We start from the raw sequence: 20,661 nt of genomic DNA, 5'->3' as shown, positions 1-20,661 counted from the left end.
AGCAAGTTCATCATCATATAAATAAATATACAACAGAGGAGTTATGACAGGGCAGTGCCTCATTTAAATATCTTAATAATTATGCATCTGCTCCCTGGTGTGACCTAATATGATGTGACAAGTGACAACACAACACAGCTTCTCTGTACAGATGCTGCCCAATTAGCCCATTCTTAACGGGCACCCATTTTGGTGTTAGCATCATGTTATGCTTTAGCTATTGAAAAATAGCAGATCTACAAGCTCATATCGCGCCACCGAGTGGCGCGATACGAGCTTGTAGGTCTGCTATTTTTGAAAAATCGAAGAGCGACTGACATTTCTAGAATCTGATCTCAGGTCAGAATGGGTTAATCAGACCAGTGTGTGTCCAGTGGAAACCTCGTATGAATCTGATCTCAGGTCAGAATGGGTTAGGAAACCCTGCACTATGCTCTATGCAGTGTGTTTGTCTGAGACCTTTACCTCCGACTGACCCTGGCTCAGAGAACAAAACGTTGGCGGCTTGTGTTGCGTGCATTAAGGATGTCATATACTGTGTATGTGCCACAATTATATTGCAATATTAAAATGACAAGAATCATTAGGATGGAAGACTAAGATACGTTAGACTTTGGGTTGTGAAAGTTACAGGAGTGCATAATATGGTGTGTAAACATCAAATAGAAGCTTAGCATGAAGCTTAGCATGTAATCATTGTTAGAAGCTTAGAATGAAGCTTAGCATGTAATCATTGTTAAGTTGACATCACTTATTCACTTGGCTGTCTTCCATCGTATTCAAAGGTTTTTGTGGAGAAAGGTAACGAACCAGTCATAAATGACGCTTGCTCAATGAGCCTTGTTGACCTACTTTAATGTCATGTCACATCAAGGCAATAATGCATTTCTGCATAATCAACAAGGCTTACCAAATAAGTCTAATGTAATATTCCATCACATGATTTTAAGTGACACTCTCTGGTATCATGGATTTTGTAGCAGTTGTGTAGACGTACTTTGGGTTGGTACAGTAGACTAAGAGGTTTGTGCATGCGTGCATGCGTGCGTGCATGAATGAGTGAGTCGAGTTACAATGGGAGAGTGTAGTGTAGTGAAATGTATGTGTGAATAAAACAAGGTGTGTGTGCGTACCGTGAACGCAGCTAGCTAACTGGACTATGACAGTATAATTAATATTTGCAATGTCCAAATATTTGGCATTCGTGTATTTATAGGATGGAAGCTGGATATCGGAAAAGCTGCCGATACTGCCTAAAATTCTGGTATCATATATATTACCCATTCTGACCGGCCACCCATTTTGGTGTTGGCATCATGTTATGCTTTAGCTATTGAAAAAAAAAATGATTTTTTTTTTGAAAAATCGAAGAACGACTGACATTTTTAGAATCTGATCTCAGGTCAGAATGGGTTAATCAGACCAGTGTGTGTCCAGTGGAAACCTCGTGTGAATCTGATTTCAGGTCAGAATGGGTTATATATATATTAGAGAGTCCCTGGACCACACTTTGAGAGCCGCTGTCCTAGAATATTTTTTTAATTACACCCTAGTATCGGATCGGTACTCTGTATCGGCCGATACGCATGGGTATCGGGAAGTAAAAACAAATATCTCTAGTGTAAACACAGAGGGCTGCAGGTGTACCTGTGGTGGAGTGGGGGTGGAGGAGGGGCGTCCGACGGGTGGCGTTGAATTCCGGCTTCCCGTGCCCCCCGACATGATCTCCTCTGTGATGTCCCTGCCGCCCTGGTTGGGGTCACGGATACGGATCTGGGAGGACAATGTCACGAAAGAGAAACACACCTCACTAAAGCGCCATAGTCCCGGTGCGACCCTGTCCTAAGCATTCTATACACTTTGTGAGCTTTATATCGATATTAGAATGCCTTTCTGTTTTCCATTTTGAGGGGCGCTAGCCGCTCCTATGCCCAGCTTTCAATGAAGACAAAAGTGAAAGACGGAAAAGTGAGGACACAAATTGTGATTGGCCAGAATAAGATAATGTATGATAAGAGCGCCCCGTTTCTGCACACACAGCCACATTAGCTTCTGTATTAGCCATGGTCTTTCCACGCCGTTTCCTCTGAAAATACGGCGCTGTCCGTGGTTTTGATCAGATCGGCTATGTTCAGGGGTCATTTCTGATTTTGCGTTTTCTGGAGAAAGGATGGACGTTGCCGTAGCTCGCTAGCATTGGCGCTATTGCTACTAGCATTCAAGATGACCGCGCGTCATAGTAAAATTGCGTCTCATCATGTGACACCCAAGCGCTACCACTTTTGTCCACCAGGTGGCACTCAAAGTGTTAAGGTCCACACACAGAGGGTAGTTTAAAAAAAACATTGTCTAATTGAAGGATCTCAAAGGCAACATATCCAAGCTATAGGAATAACATTAGGATTATGTAGTGTGATGTAAAATAGTATAGAACAAAAAGAAGAAAAGAAAAAAAGACAACTGAAGGCAGGGACTTTTGCTGGACATTTTGAGATTTGAGGGGGAACATTTTTCTTATTCTAGTCGAATCATGCTTTCTACGGCGCTGTGTGACAAACGAAACTACTAAGGTACTCACTGTCTTCTTCTCACGCTTCATGGCCGGCGGAGGTTGCTGTGGTTGCTGAGGCACTATGATGGGAGGTGAAGGTGGGTACACAGTCTGTCCGGGGTAGTATTGGGGACCAGCTGCCTGAACTGGAGCAGGGACAGAGGGTGAGACAGGCGCGTGGTACCTGAGGGGATCTGGGGAAAGACGATACAGGAAAGAGGAGAGAGAAAGAAATAACAAACAAACCACATTTTAGTAAAATAACACAGACAGCAATGTCAAGCTCCCCCTTCAGGAGCCAGACAAGGCCACATGCTAATTGGTTGTGTTTGGTGCTGTTGTATTTGGAATTCATATTTCAATGTGTCATGGGTGTAGGGAAGAGAGTTGAGCCAGAAGGCAAAGCTCTCTTCTTCTATGGTCATGAAGTGTGGGACATGACCGAAAGAATAAAGGTCGCGAATACAAGCGGGCAAAATTTGTTTTCTTCGACGGTTGGCTGGCATCTCACTTAGAGATAGGGTGAGAAGTTCAGTCACACGAGAGAGACTCGGAGTAGAACCTCTGCTCCTGGAAAGGAGCCAGCTTAGGTGGTTCGGGCATCTGGTTAGGATGCCTCTCGGGTGTCTCCCTAGGGAGGTCCTCGACGCACATCCCACTGGGAGGAGACCCCGGGGCAGACCAAGGCGCAGTTGGAGGAAACACATCGACTCACTGGCCTTGGAACGTCTCAGAATCCCCCAGGAGGAAGTCACTAATGTTGCTCTGGAGAGGGAAGTCTGGAGCACTCTGGTGGAGCTGTTGCCCCCGCGACCCGACTACGGATAAGCGGTTGAAGATGGATGGATGAATGGGTGTAGGGATACTATGTGGTGCATGCGTGCGTGTGTTGGATAGATGACTCACGATATGGGGCAGGGTACTCCCCTGGCCCAGGTCCAGGGTAGAATGCTCCGGACCCAGGGGGCTGTACTGAATACTGTTGTGGAGGGCCCACATAGGGAGTGTGTTGGCGATACTGTAAGGAGAGAGGACAAATATTTCACTAAGTACATACGAATGGTGAGCACTCTACAGTTGCCAGATGTTTCACATTTGAAATTCTGCTCATACCCTGGTGGGACTTTTAGGTGTAGTATTTTTTACATCTTTGATTCCATCATGGTGATTTGTAGCTTTTGTCAGTAGACACTCTTGTCCCTTTTTTTAAAACTTTCGTATTCATTTGTGGCATTCTACAAATTGACATTTTCTCACCTGATACAAATTTGATCTATATTTGATCAAAATGTTACAATTTTGTAATATAATGCAGTATAATGAAGTAGAGTGGCATGCCACCCAACACAAACCTTAACCAATTTGGAGGAGGACTCCTCCTCTTTCTAAGAAAGACTGTCTAGTGTATGTCTAGTAAATGGGCTGAATCTGAGCCCTGCCAGTTGTAACCGAACTCCAGTGTTTCTTCTGTATTCATTCCACAGTGGGGTGGAACCACAGCAAGCTAATTACCACAACAACTAAAGAAAGAAAGATATTTGATTAAAGTATAATTTAGACTAATTTCCCACTATAACACAAAGAAGCATGGTTCTAATGTTGGAAATTAATGTGTCTGCAATGGTATCCAAATAAAAAAGCTTGCAGAAATACAATGTGTTTGCAGAACCACAACTGGGAATTAAATGAAATGAAATAGAATTAGCCCTCGAGCGCTTGCACATTAAATTACAGAGGAAAAACTAGAAAGTGAGTCTTAAAGTTGCAATCCGTTATTTTTATCCGTTACCTTTCTCCCAAAGGAGAAAGGTAATTGCAATGATGTCCAAACTACAAGTACAAGTTGCAATCCGTTATTTTTATCCGTTACCTTTCTCCCAAAGGAGAAAGGTTACCTTTCTCCCAAAGGAGAAAGGTAATTGCAATGATGTCCAAACTACAATAAAGATGGCAACACTTCTAGTGTCCAATCCAGTTCCACGTCTGCTTCAAAAAATGTAATTGACATTGTCAACCTGTCAGTGGCAGTGCCCACTGTGTTAGATGTTGATTTAACATAGAACCATACAGATTGGTTACAATGTTTTATTCAGTAAAATAAGGATCTAGGATTGTAGCTTTAACATTTCAACCCCACGAGAGTTGCACAGACCAATTATTTTTATAATTGAATCTACTGCTAATTATTATACACAAGCTATCTGAAAGCAAACATGTTGAAATTACTTAAAATGTTTACGCAGGATTCAAAACAGTAATTATTTTCATTTAATGGATTATGTTAAGTTGTATAGCCTACATCTTTTAATGTTGTTTTGTTAAACCAATTGTTTCACTGCCAAAACGCAATCCGATTTTGTTGATCAATTTATTGAGTATTCATTATTCGATGAATTGTTTCAAATGACGTAGACCTTGGTCTCACCTGTTGGATGTAGTACTGCGGAGCCTGTGGGGAAGGGAAAGGCATGGGGGCCATGGTCATCATAATGGGTTGATTAGGGGGATAGACCGCCGCCGTGGGGTTCTGTGAGCCAGGCCGTAACTGGGGCGTGTTGGTCTGGATAGTGGGCCGTGCAGTCTGCATCTGGGCCCTCTGGAAAAACTGAGAGGGGAGAGAGAGAGAGAGAGAGACAGAGCGAAGAAAACAAAAACATGACAAATGTGGAAGAAAATCTAAGCAGAGGGAAGAGAACAGACAAACAAAAAAACACTTATCTTAAAAAACCCTTAGTCTATACTTAGTAAACTGGAACTGAGTTTGGCTCTGCACTTGGTCCTCTTTGCATCCCACAAAAGGCAGTAAAGCACTCACTTCTACACATCATCTCTTCGCCAAAAATAACCGATCTACAAGCTCCTAATGCATTGCGCTGAGTGGTCAGCTTATAGATCGGCTATTATTTGGCAAATAATCCCCAGAATAGGGATGCAGAGTAGGGTTAAAGTGGTTAAGGAGTCCGTCTGAGTACAATGACATGTTATTTTAACCACTTAAACCCTAAATACACTTCATTGGCCAGGGTCCCCCAGGGGTCACTTCCCCTCTACAACAAATCACTTCTCCAAAAATAGCTAAGCTACAAGCTCACAACATGTCACAGCTTGCAGATCTGCAATCTTCCCAGGATAGTGATGCTAAAAAGAGTTTGATGCCTACACTGTATTGTGAAAATGCAACGAATGCTACACCAAGACACCCAGCGCATTAGTTTCAAAAGTTAGGTGACTTCACTATGGGGCCACTATGTCAGCAGCTCAGGACAATGATTTTAGCTGTGGTTGTCAGTCTGGTCACAGTTCCAGGGAAGTATTTGAAGGCTCACCCACGTCTGGCAAATTAATATAGCTTCATCATGCAAACAGTGCAGACGCAAAAATAAAATGTACAGGCCAAAAAGTATTCTATACAAACTCACAAATGTACACATTCTCCAAATGTCCTTGTGTGTGCAGTGCGAGGCACCGATTAAGATACTATGGTAATGTCTGATGGTAAATCGTAATGTCTCTCATTAACACATTAGCTTAATGTCCAGTTGTCCGTTTGACCACGTATGGCAGAGGTTCCAAACCACTGGTACGCGTACCGGTGCCGGTACGTGGCACATTTGCCACTGGTACGCGAGAAGCGACCGGCCATGAATCTATAACCTTGCGTCACCAGGATTTTCCAAACAGCGGTGGAAAGTTGACTCAGTAGCATGAAGAGTCGTCAGTGACGCCGTCACTGACTGTGGTTTATAAACAGATCCGAGTCCTCGCTACTTCCGTGTTGCATAGCATAACAATGACATCACTGTCGAATCCTTGGTATTTTTACCATTCATGTGTGTTGAGCAAGCAGCACCGCATTCCACTGTCAACCAGTCCGTGACAATAGAACGGTTGAGAACACCTGCTGTACGGTAACTTCACGGCAGAGGAAGGGGACAATTAGGACCAGCACGGTGAAATACAAGTGCATAAAGAAAGATTCCATTGCCAAAATTAATGCTGCGTAAAGATTGAATCAACTGCGTGGATGAGTTCATTTCAGGTTTAGGGCTTTTTTTTTTATGTCATTCTAAGCCACCGATCCTTATCTGAAACTCACTATGGATCCAGACAAAACCAGGAAAAACCACACCGACTACTGAAACACTAGGCTATTCTCTCTTGAAAGGAATTCATAGGAAGTGGGCAACTGCAAACTCCCGACCTTTAAACTTTTAGTCAGAGGGTTTGTTCCTGTAGCTCGTGTTAATAGAGCTCCGGGCTCCAGGAGGGCACAGAGGTGTAGCTATTGTCTAAACAGTCTGCCATGTCAGAACAGAGGTGGTGTCAGTGGAGCCTGGAAACCAGCCAAATCTGCCACAGGGAAATAAATATCCCTGGGGAGATTGGTCTGGCTCTACGCAATTTGAATTATACTTCGCTCACCCCAGAGTTTTGGGTGAATAATCAGAGCCCACTATTCAAAGGGAGTCATTTGTTTTGCTGTGACGTTGGAATCTGTTTGTAACCGCCCCTTGGAAATACATCTACACAAGGAAGTTCCATGACAGGCTTTATTTTTTTGTTTCTTAATTTTGTTTTTAATTATTATATAAAAAAATAAACGTTCCCAAAAAAAAAGCAATATATTTCATGATTTAAAGGTATATTCAGTGATTTCACTCAAAAAAACCTTAGGTTTCGTTTTTGGCTGTGGGACCCAGCCTTTCGTCCAATCAGGATAGAGAGTCAAAAACGAAACCTAAGGTTTTTTGACCCCCAGGGGTTAACTGGGGACAGGGAGGAACTCCTTATATGGCCAGCACACTCTAGTAGGGAGGATTATCACAACAAAACAAAAAAATAAGTGATATTTGAATTAAGTGAAATCACTGAATATACCTTTAAAAACCAATGCAAATGTTTTTCTTCAGTAATTTTATGAAGAAATAAAAGAAATTTCATGAATTAGAAAACGGTAGTAGTGAAAATAGCAGCGCGTCGCTTCGCGCCGCGTTGTGACCTTGTAGATCTGCTATTTTCTCTAGCTTGGGTCCCAAAGAGACCCAAATGTCTCTTTTGGATCACGGGCTAAAGCGTTTGGGAACGACCGGTCTAAACAGACTACCATGTCAGAACAGAGGAGGTGCCACTGCCACAGTGCCGTACATCAACATCCCCCATCAACCTCCCCCATTACTGTACATGCCACACTACTGTACCTCACCACATGGCAGGGAAAAATAGAGCATCCTCACCAATAGGGGATGGCCCATGAATGGAAGCCAGGCCCCACTTTATTATTATGGTGACATTTAAATTGTCTGATTTTGGGGGCTCATGAATAAGTCCGTAGACTTGGCTGTCATATGGCGTCATGTCTGAAACCGAAAGCCAGACGTTGGAGGGGCTGGCGCCCCTCAATAATACCTACCCATTTACACTCTTATGCACATCATTGCAAGTCATTCTCCATCATTGTCGAACCAGTGCGGACAATAAGAGGCTTGTAATTGATGACACGTGCAAATGTACAGTTGGACTGGGAGCTGGAGACACCCAGCTCAACAGAACCAGATCCAAACAGTGAGGGCTGGGAGCTGGAGACACCCAGCTCAACAGAACCAGATCCAAACAGTGAGGGCTGGGAGCTGGAGACACCCGGCTCCAGAGAACCAGAGTATACTGACGTATAGTATAGTCACGGAGGACAGAACAAACAATGCTGTGAAACGGCCTAAAATAACCTTGAAGGAAATCCCCCTCAGCCATAATAAATCAACGTTACTGCAACAGAGCCGTGTGGAACCCGGGAAATAACCAGGAAGCAGTTCATTACCTTACCATCAACACGTGGTGTGAGGGAGTCTCAGTAATGACGATAAACAAACAAAAAGAGAAACGTGAGGGACGAGACAGAACATTTGGGTGACCAGTAAGTTAGGCTTTTACACATAATCTCTAAACAAGGTAATACTGACCTATTCGACAATGACATCTAAATTATTTAATATCGTCTCATTCAAGAAACGGCATTATATATATATATATATATAATTATATAAATAATTTTATACAATTATATATAAATGTGTCATTCTGCATGCTGTTCATTCTGATTAAACAAATACATTCACATTGAATCAGGGAAAGAATGGATGAAAGGAAATGAAGCTGACATACAGGTTGAAAAGAGGGTTAGGACTGATGACATATACGCACTAGTAGTGTATGGTAATCCCAGCTAGGGTCTTTCGAGGGTAAAGGGTTAAAAGTAGGGGGGTTAGGACCAGTGTTGGGGTGGTGGGGGTGAGGGTGGGGGGTTCTTCATCATGCCATGCAGATCTGGAGAGATTTCTGATGTAGTGTCAAATATTACCTGAATGGGCCTGAATCCTCCCTTGAATGTTGGAAAGCAGGAAAAAGAGAAAAGCCATTGGGGAAACTGCACCCATTACATCACAGCAGGCAATCATTCACAGACACATCAGGGTGTGGAAACTACCATGGGGTAATTAGCTACCTCACACAGTGGCTGGTTCGTTTCTGAAAATTCACAAGGCACTTTATCTCTTGAGCTAAATACCGTATGATTACTGGCTGAATCTCACACAATAAGTGTGTTACCTTCCAGTGTCAGGAAGAGGTGACGGAAAGCTCTGAGCAGGTGTTTGTCTCCCACCCGAACATGATGATCTTACCATTTCACTCATTCACGTACGTCCACACGCACGCACACAGATTTGTTTTCTCATGCACACTAGTATGGCCCAAGGGGTGACGCCTTGTGCTGCTATTTGTGCAGGCTGAGCCTGCATGCCGGCCTGTCTGCCCCTGGCTTTGACAACGTGCTGTTTTCCAGGCCCAGTGTGTGGACCGGCCTGTCTCCCACACAGCGATGACTTAGCAACACCGAGAGGGTGTTTGTTGAGCAGGACTGCACCCCGCCATCCAGTTCCTGGAACTTGCTGGGTGTCATTACATTGCTCTACTATAGCGATTAACTCACTCGACTACATTTTAGGGAAAAGAGCATTTCTGCCATGTCCAAAATAACCGCATGAACTCTGGTCAGCGGCAGCAATTTCTTTAGATTTGATTCACTGCCTCTGCCCACACATACTGTACGCTCCCCCAAGGTCATAGGAGGTGTTACCCTGCTAATCAACACTTGTTTAAATGAGAGCGAGAGTGAGAGCGAGAGAGAGAGAGACATATTACCCGACAGCAGTGAAATAATCAGGTGGTACATTGAGCTTTGTCCCGACATGAACCATTTCCTACTTTCAGAACTGGCCCATGTTTGGCATCATGCAGAAGCTCAGCAAACACTTAAGCAGAGCTATACTGTAGACTGCCGACTATGCCAGCTGTATAAGCCAGGCACCGGGAAAATGTAGTTATTTTCTATGCCAGGGTGACTTGACTACGCCAGCTCTGATCTCGAAGCAGGCCAACATGACGTCATACTAACCCATATTCTGAGCAAGTGATACAGTTAACACAGCAAAAATAATTATGCTAATATGTTTCTGTGACCTTTCTGCTTTTGAGTGCAGCAAATTACCACAGATTAGGGTCAAAGTGTGTGTGTGTGGGGTGGGGGGGGGGGGCTAGTATTGAATAAACGCGTGCGTGTGTGTACTTGCGCACGTGTGTGACATGTGGGGGGATTCACACTCTGAGGAGGCTTTCATCACTCTACAATAAGTTCAAGCGGTGAGTGGTCACTGTAATTTCTGTTGGTTTTCACCTTTTGAACAACAGACACACAAACACTCAAACACTACGTCTAAATGCAGAGATGGAAGTTACAAGGATGAGTGGATAGAAAAGTGTGAAAGAGCAGTTTAGTTTCATTGAGGGAAAGATGACTGCAGATGAATGAATTGTCAGATCTCTGTGCAACTGCTCACTTGGTACATTTGAGTATCATTCTGTGTGTGCGTGTGTGTGTGTGTGTGTGTGTGTGTGTGTGTGTGTGTGGCGCTAGGTGGGTGGGGGGACAAGGCCAGTTTTCTCTAACAGCATAATAGGCTATTGTTTGGCTTCATCTGCTTTCCGACTCCACTTCCGTGGCGGCACAAGAGAGCCCAGCGCCAGTTTGTGACAGCCAGGGCATACACACTCTCGTGTGTGTGTGTGTGTGTGTGTGTGTGTGTGTGTGTGTGTGTGTGTGTGTGTGTGTGTGTGTGTGTGTGTGTGTGTGTGTGTGTGTGCACAGTGACTGTCTGTGTTCACACACTGGTGCCAGCAATGGGACTGGACATACTGAGGCACCACACAATCTATGTTTCCAAAAGATGAAGAAGAAAGAAAAGAAAGGACCAGAACTGACCCATCCAGAAGGTGAAAATGGTGGACATAGTAAGGGCCATCCACACAGAGAATGAAGAACTACATGGTGAGACATAGTAAGGGCCATCCACACAGAGAATGAAGAACTACAAATGGTGGACATAGTAAGGGCCATCCACACAGAGAATGAAGAACTACAAATGGTGGACATAGTAAGGGCCATCCACACAGATAATGAAGAACTACAAATGGTGGACATAGTAAGGGCCATCCACACAGATAATGAAGAACTACAAATGGTGGACATAGTAAGGGCCATCCACACAGAGAATGAAGAACTACATGGTGGGAAATAGTAAGGGCCATCCACACAGAGAATGGGACATAGTAAGGGCCATCCACACAGAGAATGGGACATAGTAAGGGCCATCCACACAGAGAATGGGACATAGTAAGGGCCATCCACACAGAGAATGAAGAACTACAAATGGTGTGACATAGTAAGGGCCATCCACACAGAGAATGAAGAACTACAAATGGTGGGACATAGTAAGGGCCATCCACACAGAGAATGAAGAACTACAAATGGTGGGACATAGTAAGGGCCATCCACACAGAGAATGAAGAACTACAAAAATGACGATATAATGATGTGAGCATCCACACGGATCAACAATAATAGAGTACCGAAGTCCTGACGGCACTCCCACTACCCCTGGGCGAGTTACTTTTTGTATTGGAAATCCCATAGGCAAATCTTAGATAAGGTGACGTCATATAAGAAATAAGCGATTTAGTCAGTTATCCCATTTAGAGCGCGAAGCCCTTCAAAAATAACTCAGGTCAGGATTTAGAAGGCGTTTTTAGAATCGACCTCAGGTCTAAATGGTTATGTGACACTGCATCGTTTGATTCGTTTATGATATCGAGTTACATTTGATCATGTTTGTGATTGGAGAGAAAGAATAAGTACTTTTTCACTGTCAGTTGATCCATGTTTGGATCGTTTCGTTTTTGGAACAGAGTTCTTATTTGACGTGATCTGGTGGTGCTCATGTTGAACGTGACACCCTATATTAAATTTGGATGGATTGTGATGCCAAGGACATTTAACAGTCATCATAGTTGTGGTGTAGACTATAACTATATTGTTTTTTTGTTTTTTTAAGATATTTTTTTTGCGGCTTACGCCTTTTATTGATTTTTTAAGGGACAGACAGTAGGCTGACAGGAAACGGGAGAGAGATGGGGGGATGACATGCAGTAAAGGCCGTGTCGGGTCCGGGAGTCGAACCCGCGGCACACTGCGACTGGATTACCAGTCCGGTGCCCAGACCGTTACGCTACGGCCTGGGCCAACTATATTGTTTTTAAACAATATAGTTATATAGCATTCTTAGTGTGATGTACATCACGTTAAATTGGCCTCATTTAAAGAACAATGTGTGTGTGTGTGTGTGTGTGTGTGTGTGTGTGTGTGTGTGTGTGTGTGTGAGTGTGAGTGTGAGTGCGCGTGTGCGTGTGTTCACTACAAACATGTTAGACCACTGTTTCCCAAACAGACCAATATTTACAGGTCACTCACTGTACAACGTGATCAAAAATCCCCTTTTCTTGAAAATGGCGCTTGTAGATCTGCTATTTTCACTAGTTTGGGTCCCAGGGGAAACGTCTAATGTCTCTTTTGGGTCTCGACCTGAAAGGTTTGGGAATCACTGTGTTAGACTGGAAGGTGACACCAAGTTACCATTGCACTATTCTGTGCCCAGACAGGTCTCCGGGTCTCTCCACGACCACATGAGTCATGATCATTCAACAAAAAGCACCAGCACATAGCATAGTGCATACCAACTGTCATCAACAGCCTCACATGCCCTTTATATAGCCTAATGATGATAGTTGACAAGTATCTTAGAGAAAGTGTGAATGCAAAATTGCATCAACGTATGCCTTGGAGAAATATGGACAGACACTAGAGTTCTAGTGACTGTCTCTAAAGATATAGGGGCCGTTCCTAATTCTCTCCATGATGGTAGCCCATCTGCACCAAAGCAACTAATAAGCTTTACGGTCTTTCCCACCGGAAATATTATGGTTAACCAAATCCTAAACCCACTCCCTAAAGTAATAAACCTGGATTATACCCACTCCCTAAAGTAATAAACCTGGATTTGAAAGAAACGCTATTCTCCATCTCCACCTATCCCCAAAAATGAAACAGCTCAGTGAGCTCACACCTTGATTATATTACGTACAGTACACGCAAAGCTAAATTGAGTTAGAAAGAAAAATAACAGAAACTGTTTAGTTGTGCTTTCTGTCTGAAAAGAAAAGGCTTATTTCGCCAGAAAGTATGGCCAAGTCAAACTCTTGTTTAAGCAATAAAACTCAACCATAAGGGCAACAGGGTTTAGGTCAACCTTTTTGCTTGCCTCTTGAAGAGGGCGGTCGCATTCTTTTTCTCTCTCCCTCCCTGTCTGTACTCCCTGCTCAGAGCGTCTCTTCTACACTGTCTCTTCGAAACCCCTGAAACTATCAAAACATGGAACTAATCATGGAATTAGTGTGCTGGTCTCTGTACGTGATGGACAACATTTTTTCATGTAAATTGGGTTCTGGAGAGCCCGCTCAATACCCTGATGGATCTTCCCCCGACTATCAGCGTAGAAGAGGCATATCTATTTGGATTTATGGTTACAGGATTTCTGCTGATTGGGCTGTGCATTGGTCTTGTGTACCGAAGAATTGGAAAAATGGCAACGCTGAACGGAGCCCATATGCTGCCTGCCATGGCCGAGCTGGGCAGGGCACTTGGGGAGATGCATCAGAAGATGGACACGATCTTGGAACAGGCCAGCGCCCTGCAGATGCATCAGAAGATGGACACGATCTTGGAACAGGTCAGCGCCCTGAGAGCCATGACGGACAGAGAGCCATAACGGACATAGAGGAGAAATAGCCATATTGCTATCCCTCGCTCTAAACATGAATCTGGATTCCCCCCCAATTGACAATCTCCACAAGAAGAGACAGCGCAAGAAAGGATCCTCTGCCTGCCCCCCCCCCCCCCCCCCCGCCCCCTCCCTGACACCTGTTGTGTCTTCGTCTGGGCCGCGTTCGTCTCCACTGAACCCGCCATAACGCAGGACAATGAGGCAACCTTCGGGAGATATGCCAGGAACACACTTACACAAACACATGGGAAATGAACTTTCCACCGAACTATTCTCATGGACACACATGTCTTACACGCCTTCTACCCCCCCACTCCACCTGCAGCTAGGTATCTTTTTTCCTCCCCCCGCGCAGCTCATCCCTTCGATGGCTTTTTTGTGCCTGGCCCAAGCCCCCGCCACCCCCACCCAGCAACGTGCCTGCACAGCCGAGTATTATCATCTTACTTGAAATGTGATGTGATGACTTCTTACCCCCCCCCCTCTCTATGTTTTCTTTTTCTTTTTCTATGATGCAAGAAAGATGTATTTGGCGCTGCACTGCGGCCACATGGACTTAAGGGCTACGCTTGCATGAGGGCCCTTTGTCTAAGACAAATGTCTTCCTCGGGAGACAAATAATAAAGAACCTTGAACCTTGAATACACCTGAGACTAGCAGTAAATGACAGCAAGTGTCATTTACTGTTAAAGGACTACAATCCAATCACTTTGTGCCATTGTCTACAGTTTCAGCAATATAGTTTGATATTTCTGGATAGACTTTGAACACAATCTGCACTTTATAAGATGCATTAAAACTAAAATGCAACGATAACATACTTTGACCAATTGGCTAAACGTGCCAGGCCACATTCCATGCAAATGATGCAATGTTGTACTCCATGATACAAAGACAGGAGAGAGCAGCATACACTAAAAGAGAAACATATACTCTCAGATAGAAAGGCCGGAGAGAGGAACATTACACTGCATTTTAACCCATTCTGACCTGAGATCAGATTCATACAAGGTTTCCGCCGGACACACACTGGTCTGATGAACCCATTCTGACCTGAGATCAGATTCTAAAAATGTCAGTCGTTCTTCGATTTTTCAAAAAATAGCAGACCTACAAGCTCGTATCGCGCCACTCGGTGGCGCGATATGAGCTTGTAGATCTGCTATTTTTCAATAGCTAAAGCATAACATGATGCTGACACCAAAATGGGTGCCCGTTCAGAATGGGTTAAATGTGCATATACAATGTACAGGCCAATGGCAGGTCTCCTATGCAATGTACAGGCCAATGGCAGGTCTCCTATACAATGTACAGGCCAATGGCAGGTCTCCTATGCAATGTACAGGCCAATGGCAGGTCTCCTATGCAATGTACAGGCCAATGGCAGGTCTCCTATACAATGTACAGGCCAATGGCAGGTCTCCTATACAATGTACAGGCCAATGGCAGGTCTCCTATAGCTGCTGCTGCAATATGCTATATGCTAATTAAGGCTACAGCATTACGTGAAAGTAATAAAGAATACATATATTAGCTCTGGGGGTATAGTATCAATCAGGTACTTGTAGCAATACAGGTGTAGTGTGAAATAGTACAATACAGCCTCACTCACTCTCACCACGTTCCCTTTCCTACTTCAAATGCATTGAATGAGAGGATTACAGGGTAAAAAAAAAATCCTAAATAAACATCTCAGAAACATGCGCTCTGGGGAGTATGCCAAGGAAGGACTGACTGAGACATGGCTAGGAATTCAATCCAATAGTGTTACACCGACGTGCTGCAGGTTCTACCAAGTTAAAGTTAAGAATGTTTTAAGTCTAATAATACTAGTAAGAATAATCATTATAACAGCACAGTCAAAAGTAAAATGTGTATTGGCAGCACTATCATAAGGTGGCTTGCATAATTAGCAATAAGACACAAACAATTTAAGACACCTGCAGTAGTATGAAAGACAAAGGATATATTCAACTACACATAAAACCTTACAAAGGCCTTAAACATCACCAACTCAATCTATGGCAGTCTAATCACTTGAACCCTATACACTTAGTTGACCAGAGTCCCTCAAAGGTCTATACTAGACGGTAAGACCTCTTTTTTTTCCCTCTACACTAAATCACAACATTGCGTTGTGACTCTGAGCTTGTAAATCTGCTGTTTTTGCAGAATGTTTGCCCCTGAGTAAGGACGCTTAGGGTTCAAGTGGTAAAGGGCCAGCAGGTGTTTGCCAGCCGCTGCCAGCCAAGTGATTGATGGAGAGGGTGATGCAGGAGAAGGGAGCAGGAGGGAGGCGTTCAGTAGGGGGGGTAAATTACCTGATGGTGGGTTGGTCGAGGGCCCGTGGCAAACTGGTGAAGGGAGGAAGGATAGGTCCAGTGAGAAGATTGCACAGGGGGGGGGGGGGGGGGGGGGGGGGGGGGAGGGGAGAGAGAGAGAGAGAGAGAGAGAGAGAGAGAGAGAGAGAGAGCATGGGAGGGGAGACACAAATACCGTAAGACAATGATGGGCAGATGTCTAACCTGCTTACCGTAGCAGACAGGCTGAATCTACATTAAAAAAATATATAATAATAACTATGCTATACTCGATTGTTGTCCTGATGTGACAGACCTTGTCAATGTGGTGGTGGTTGAGTGGTTACATTTTATGGAATAATTTTGGAATTAGGTCTTAAGTTCAACCCTTAATAGGTCTGGAGGAGGAACAAAGAGAAAATGATCAGAAAAATGCTTACTGATCCCTACATGTAGAGACATGTGTGCCAACTAAAAAGTGCAGTCAGTGGGAATGAGGGAATGAGGGCATGAACCAGACATGAAACAGATACAACCAACAGTGAGATGCATCATTCGAAAACATGAGATGTCCTCCATGACGAAACACGATGCCATTTGGGTTCTCTGACCTCGACAATGTTACGAAGTCGACGATAGCGAAACAGACACAGAGGAAGGGGAGGAGGGGGGGGTACTCACCGGGCGACTCTGTGGCTGTGCATTCATTGGCTGCGCTTGGGGGGAATACACTAGAGGGGCAGAGACAGCATTCTGTCCAGGGTTGTACGGAGACTGTCAAAAAGGAAGGACAAAGAGAGAAATACATTTTATATATATAAATATATATACCCCGTAATTTCCGGACTATAAGCCACACCTGAATATAAGCCGCACCAGCCAAATTTAGGGAAAATTCCATATACAAGCCGCACCGGACTATAAGCCGCACCGGACTATAAGCCGCAGCTACGTTAGCTCAGAGCCTGAGATGGCTCTGCGTTAGCTGTAAAAATCCATAGATTAGCCGCACCGTTGTATAAGCCGCAGGGTTCAAATCATGGGTAAAAAGCCACGGCTTATAGTCCGGAAATTACGGTATATATATATATATATATATATATATATATATCTCAAGTGCAGAGAGTGGTCAGTTTGGAACCTAACACAATGGGTAGTGTTGGATGTCATAAAAAGAATAAAATGACCCCGCACACCCTCTGCACTTGCACAATAGGAACACTTTAATTCTAGCAACGTTTCGGTCAAATCTAGACCTTCTGATGTCAAAGCGAGTGAGGGCAAATCGTTATACTTGAGGACAAACAGACAAAAGCCTTTGTGACTCAATGTGTGAAAACTACACCAGCCGTGCAACAGAAAAGAACAGGGGTGGGGAGTCGGGGACTCTCTCTGCTCGCTGTTCTGTGAACCAATGCTGGCATGGCTGAGAGCATTTAAGTTTGTGCAGATAGTACTATTTATAGGAAGCTGGAGGGGAGAGAGTGGTGCTGCTTAGAGTGATGTGGTGGGGTGGGAGAGGTGAGGCAGAACATGATACAGAGAGGAGGAATGGCTGAGTTACCCGCCATAGCACCATCTCACACTTCCAAAAAGGCTGAGTCACAGAAGCCCTAGCTTGCGACGAGGCATCCGGGGGGAAATGCGGCTGGCATAACAGCGGCAATGTAATTGACTTGCTGTCTTTGTGACTAATTGATTAACCCTATATATGGAGGTTTTCCTCAAGAGAGGGGACAGGCGAGTGGAGGCACAGCGGAAGATTGTAAGCTGCTGATGTCTTGCAGACTATGCATCATCAAGACTAAGAGCAATCGGTTTTTAACTTCAGCTAAGGCCAGTGGCACACTGGATGTAGGTTTATTACAGTCCAGTGCAGTCCAGCGTTGACAATCACCTATTCTTTCAACTCATTAACATAATGTCAGTCATGTACATGTGGTTTGCTCGTATATTTCAAAAGGCTAAAAAACATGAAATAGAGAATGAGGAACATTATACAAAAAACAGGGTGTGAAGTCAGTAAAAAAGCTAAAAAGGCAGGCAGGTGGACAGATGGGACAGAGACAGATACTAGAGAGGATGACGGCAGACACAAGGTACAAACTCACCACTCCGCCTGTCTCCCAGCCCTTAGGGTAGCGATATGGGGATGTGGGTATCGATACCTGAGAGAGCCCCGGGAGTGGGCATGGCCAGGCGGGGTGCCCGCCAAATTAGGGTGTCCCTTTGTGATGTCGTGAGCAGTGTAAGGCGGGCCAGCGTGCCTGGGTACCTGTGTGGGAGAGGTCACACATAAGATGGTCAGTTAAGAGACATCATCATCAGAGACACACATTTCTCCTTTTTGTCTGCCAAGGGCCCATCCAGGGTGATGCAACACACAAAATATCTAGACAATGTATACACAAATATCTTGATCAAAATGCAAAGCAGAGTGCAAAGCAGATGGACAGTGTGAAACGCCATGACACATGCATACACAGGAGCCCATTGCCCAGGAAGGATGGAGCGGTGGCTGGATTCCACAGGTCATTAGCCCCCCCCCCCCCCCCCCCCCCCCCCCACCCCCCCCCCCCCCCCCCCTTCCTACTGAGGAATGTAAATTAAGCGCTCAGGCTGTGGGGGATTATCTCCAGTATGTGTGCAGAGGTGAGGACCTGCACTGTGCTGTGTGCTGTAGACTGCTGGGCAGTCGCTCACTCAGATCGGGGGGCCCTGGCTGTTCTGAGCCATGCTGCTGTGATGTGTGCATGTCTGCAGGGACTACGTGGGCCTCAAACTAAATCTGGGTCAGAGAAAAACCCATATTAAAATCATCACCCATCTGTGGTAGATTGAATGTCACAATGGAATCGACCAAGCCTAAAAAAAGCCTCTGCGATTGATGCCGATGGAAGGACATGGGTGATTGAGAAGCAAAGCGAACACAAACAGACTTCATAGGCTTCAACACTGTATGCACACAAAGTTTTCAAGTAAAGCCATATGATGGCTAAAGAGATCTACTGTAGGTCCAGGTATTTAGGGCTGGGAAATATATCATTATAGCGAGCGCTATTATGATATGAGACTAGATAGTCTGGGATTTTAACGCCTGCGCTTTCACTTTGTTGCACTGCACTTCACTCATGTGAATACATAGACGATCGCTCCGTGAGTGCAATACGAGTGTGCAGTCTAGCAAACACCTTCGGTCTGAGTTTGAACTGTTGCCCTCAGGTCGTCGGCTGAGGGTGCCCGCCACAAAGACCAATCGGTTCAAATTATCATTTGTCCCAGCTGCTATTCAACTGCTGAACAGCAAATAGCACTTTATTCTTGCCCTTTTGCACATACTGCCCACTAATGCACTTTTGCTGACTTTGCTACTACTGTATGTCATGAATTCTCTGTCTCTAGTGCCCTGTTCTTAGTCCTGTATTGAATGGTGTTTTTGTGTGTATTTTTACTATGATCTGGCTGCAAACCAATTTCCCGCAAGGGACAATAAAGCTAACCTTGAACCTTGAACACCAACTTGGGACTCCTGAATCCTGGTCCTGTTCCGTTGAAGCAGTCCAGGCCCAGAGATATTTATTCTGAAATCCCCGTAACTAAACAGCAAGAGATTTACACCTGCTTCAGCTGTGTCAAACCATTGTCCTGAGCATCGCATGGAAAAACGCTGACCGCAATCCACTCCAGCTCTTGTCACGGGCGTGCGTGACACTATACCTTATCTTTTCTCTACTGCGCTTGTCTGCAATTATCAGCAGTGATCTGCATATCTGATAAAAAATGCTGATTTAAAAATCCCCTAATCCCTAACTCCAGCGGTCACAGAGTGTGGCTGAATCCTCCACTCCTCTCATAATCTCTATACCTCCCTCTACCTCAGATCTTACAGTGACTTTCTTTTCACTTTAACATGTTCTTTGCTCGCCTGGCATTTTACCACATTCTCTGCCTGCCGAACGCGAATTTCCCCGAGTTTGGGCCTAAAGGTTTTCTCTGCCGAACCAGTTACCAGAGTTTTATTTTATTTCTATTAATCCAGAATATTTCCTGTTTTTTTGTGTGTGTTTTTTTTTATAGAAGTGTACATTCGTACATCTTTGATTGATTGCTTGAATACTTTATTGGAAGAAATGTAAACAGTACAGAGTAGAGAGTAGTCAAACACACGTCCAAAAGGGATCACAGAAAAAAGTCCTTGCGGTCGGAATGGTCCTTTAAATGTTCAGATGAATTGAAAATGGTGGACCCTGATATAAACAACTCATATGCTTTTCATGGTTTAGTCCACAAAGTAACAGTTTTTGTATTGGGACATTCCCTCCGCCACGGCATAGAGCTCACAGAACGTTAACTTGAATATGTTGTTGCATAAAAATCACTACAAAACACCAGTACCACTGGAAATTAATGTGAAATTAGGTGATCAATTCAATTATTTTTAAAGCCATTATCTTTACTGGCATGAGCAGGCAAGTGGAAGTGTTCTGCTGGCCCTGGGCAGTTTAAATAGTACATCCAGCCAGGGATGTCGATCCCTGCATGCTACTGATTGGCCTAATAAAACCATGCCATTTCATTTAAA

General features: G+C 44.4%; 1 protein-coding gene across 1 annotated transcript in view; it reads right to left on the bottom strand.

The window, feature by feature from the left end:
* LOC310862475 (eukaryotic translation initiation factor 4 gamma 3-like) overlaps nt 1-20,661 on the bottom strand; it is a 90,877-nt gene that overhangs the window by 48,857 nt on the left and 21,359 nt on the right. Inside the window, 9 exon segments of the mRNA XM_083770406.1 lie at nt 1,648-1,773; nt 2,579-2,745; nt 3,458-3,569; nt 4,977-5,156; nt 8,907-8,927; nt 16,101-16,133; nt 16,761-16,853; nt 18,191-18,264; nt 18,267-18,354. Coding sequence (XP_083626532.1) covers nt 1,648-1,773; nt 2,579-2,745; nt 3,458-3,569; nt 4,977-5,156; nt 8,907-8,927; nt 16,101-16,133; nt 16,761-16,853; nt 18,191-18,264; nt 18,267-18,354 — 894 coding nt within the window.

Source organism: Protomyctophum parallelum (genome assembly GCF_964188405.1).
Source record: "Protomyctophum parallelum genome assembly, chromosome: 8".
Lineage (NCBI taxonomy): Eukaryota > Metazoa > Chordata > Actinopteri > Myctophiformes > Myctophidae > Protomyctophum > Protomyctophum parallelum.
The sequence above is the reverse complement of the archived record's forward strand: the minus strand, read 5'-3'. Positions and strand labels throughout refer to the sequence as shown.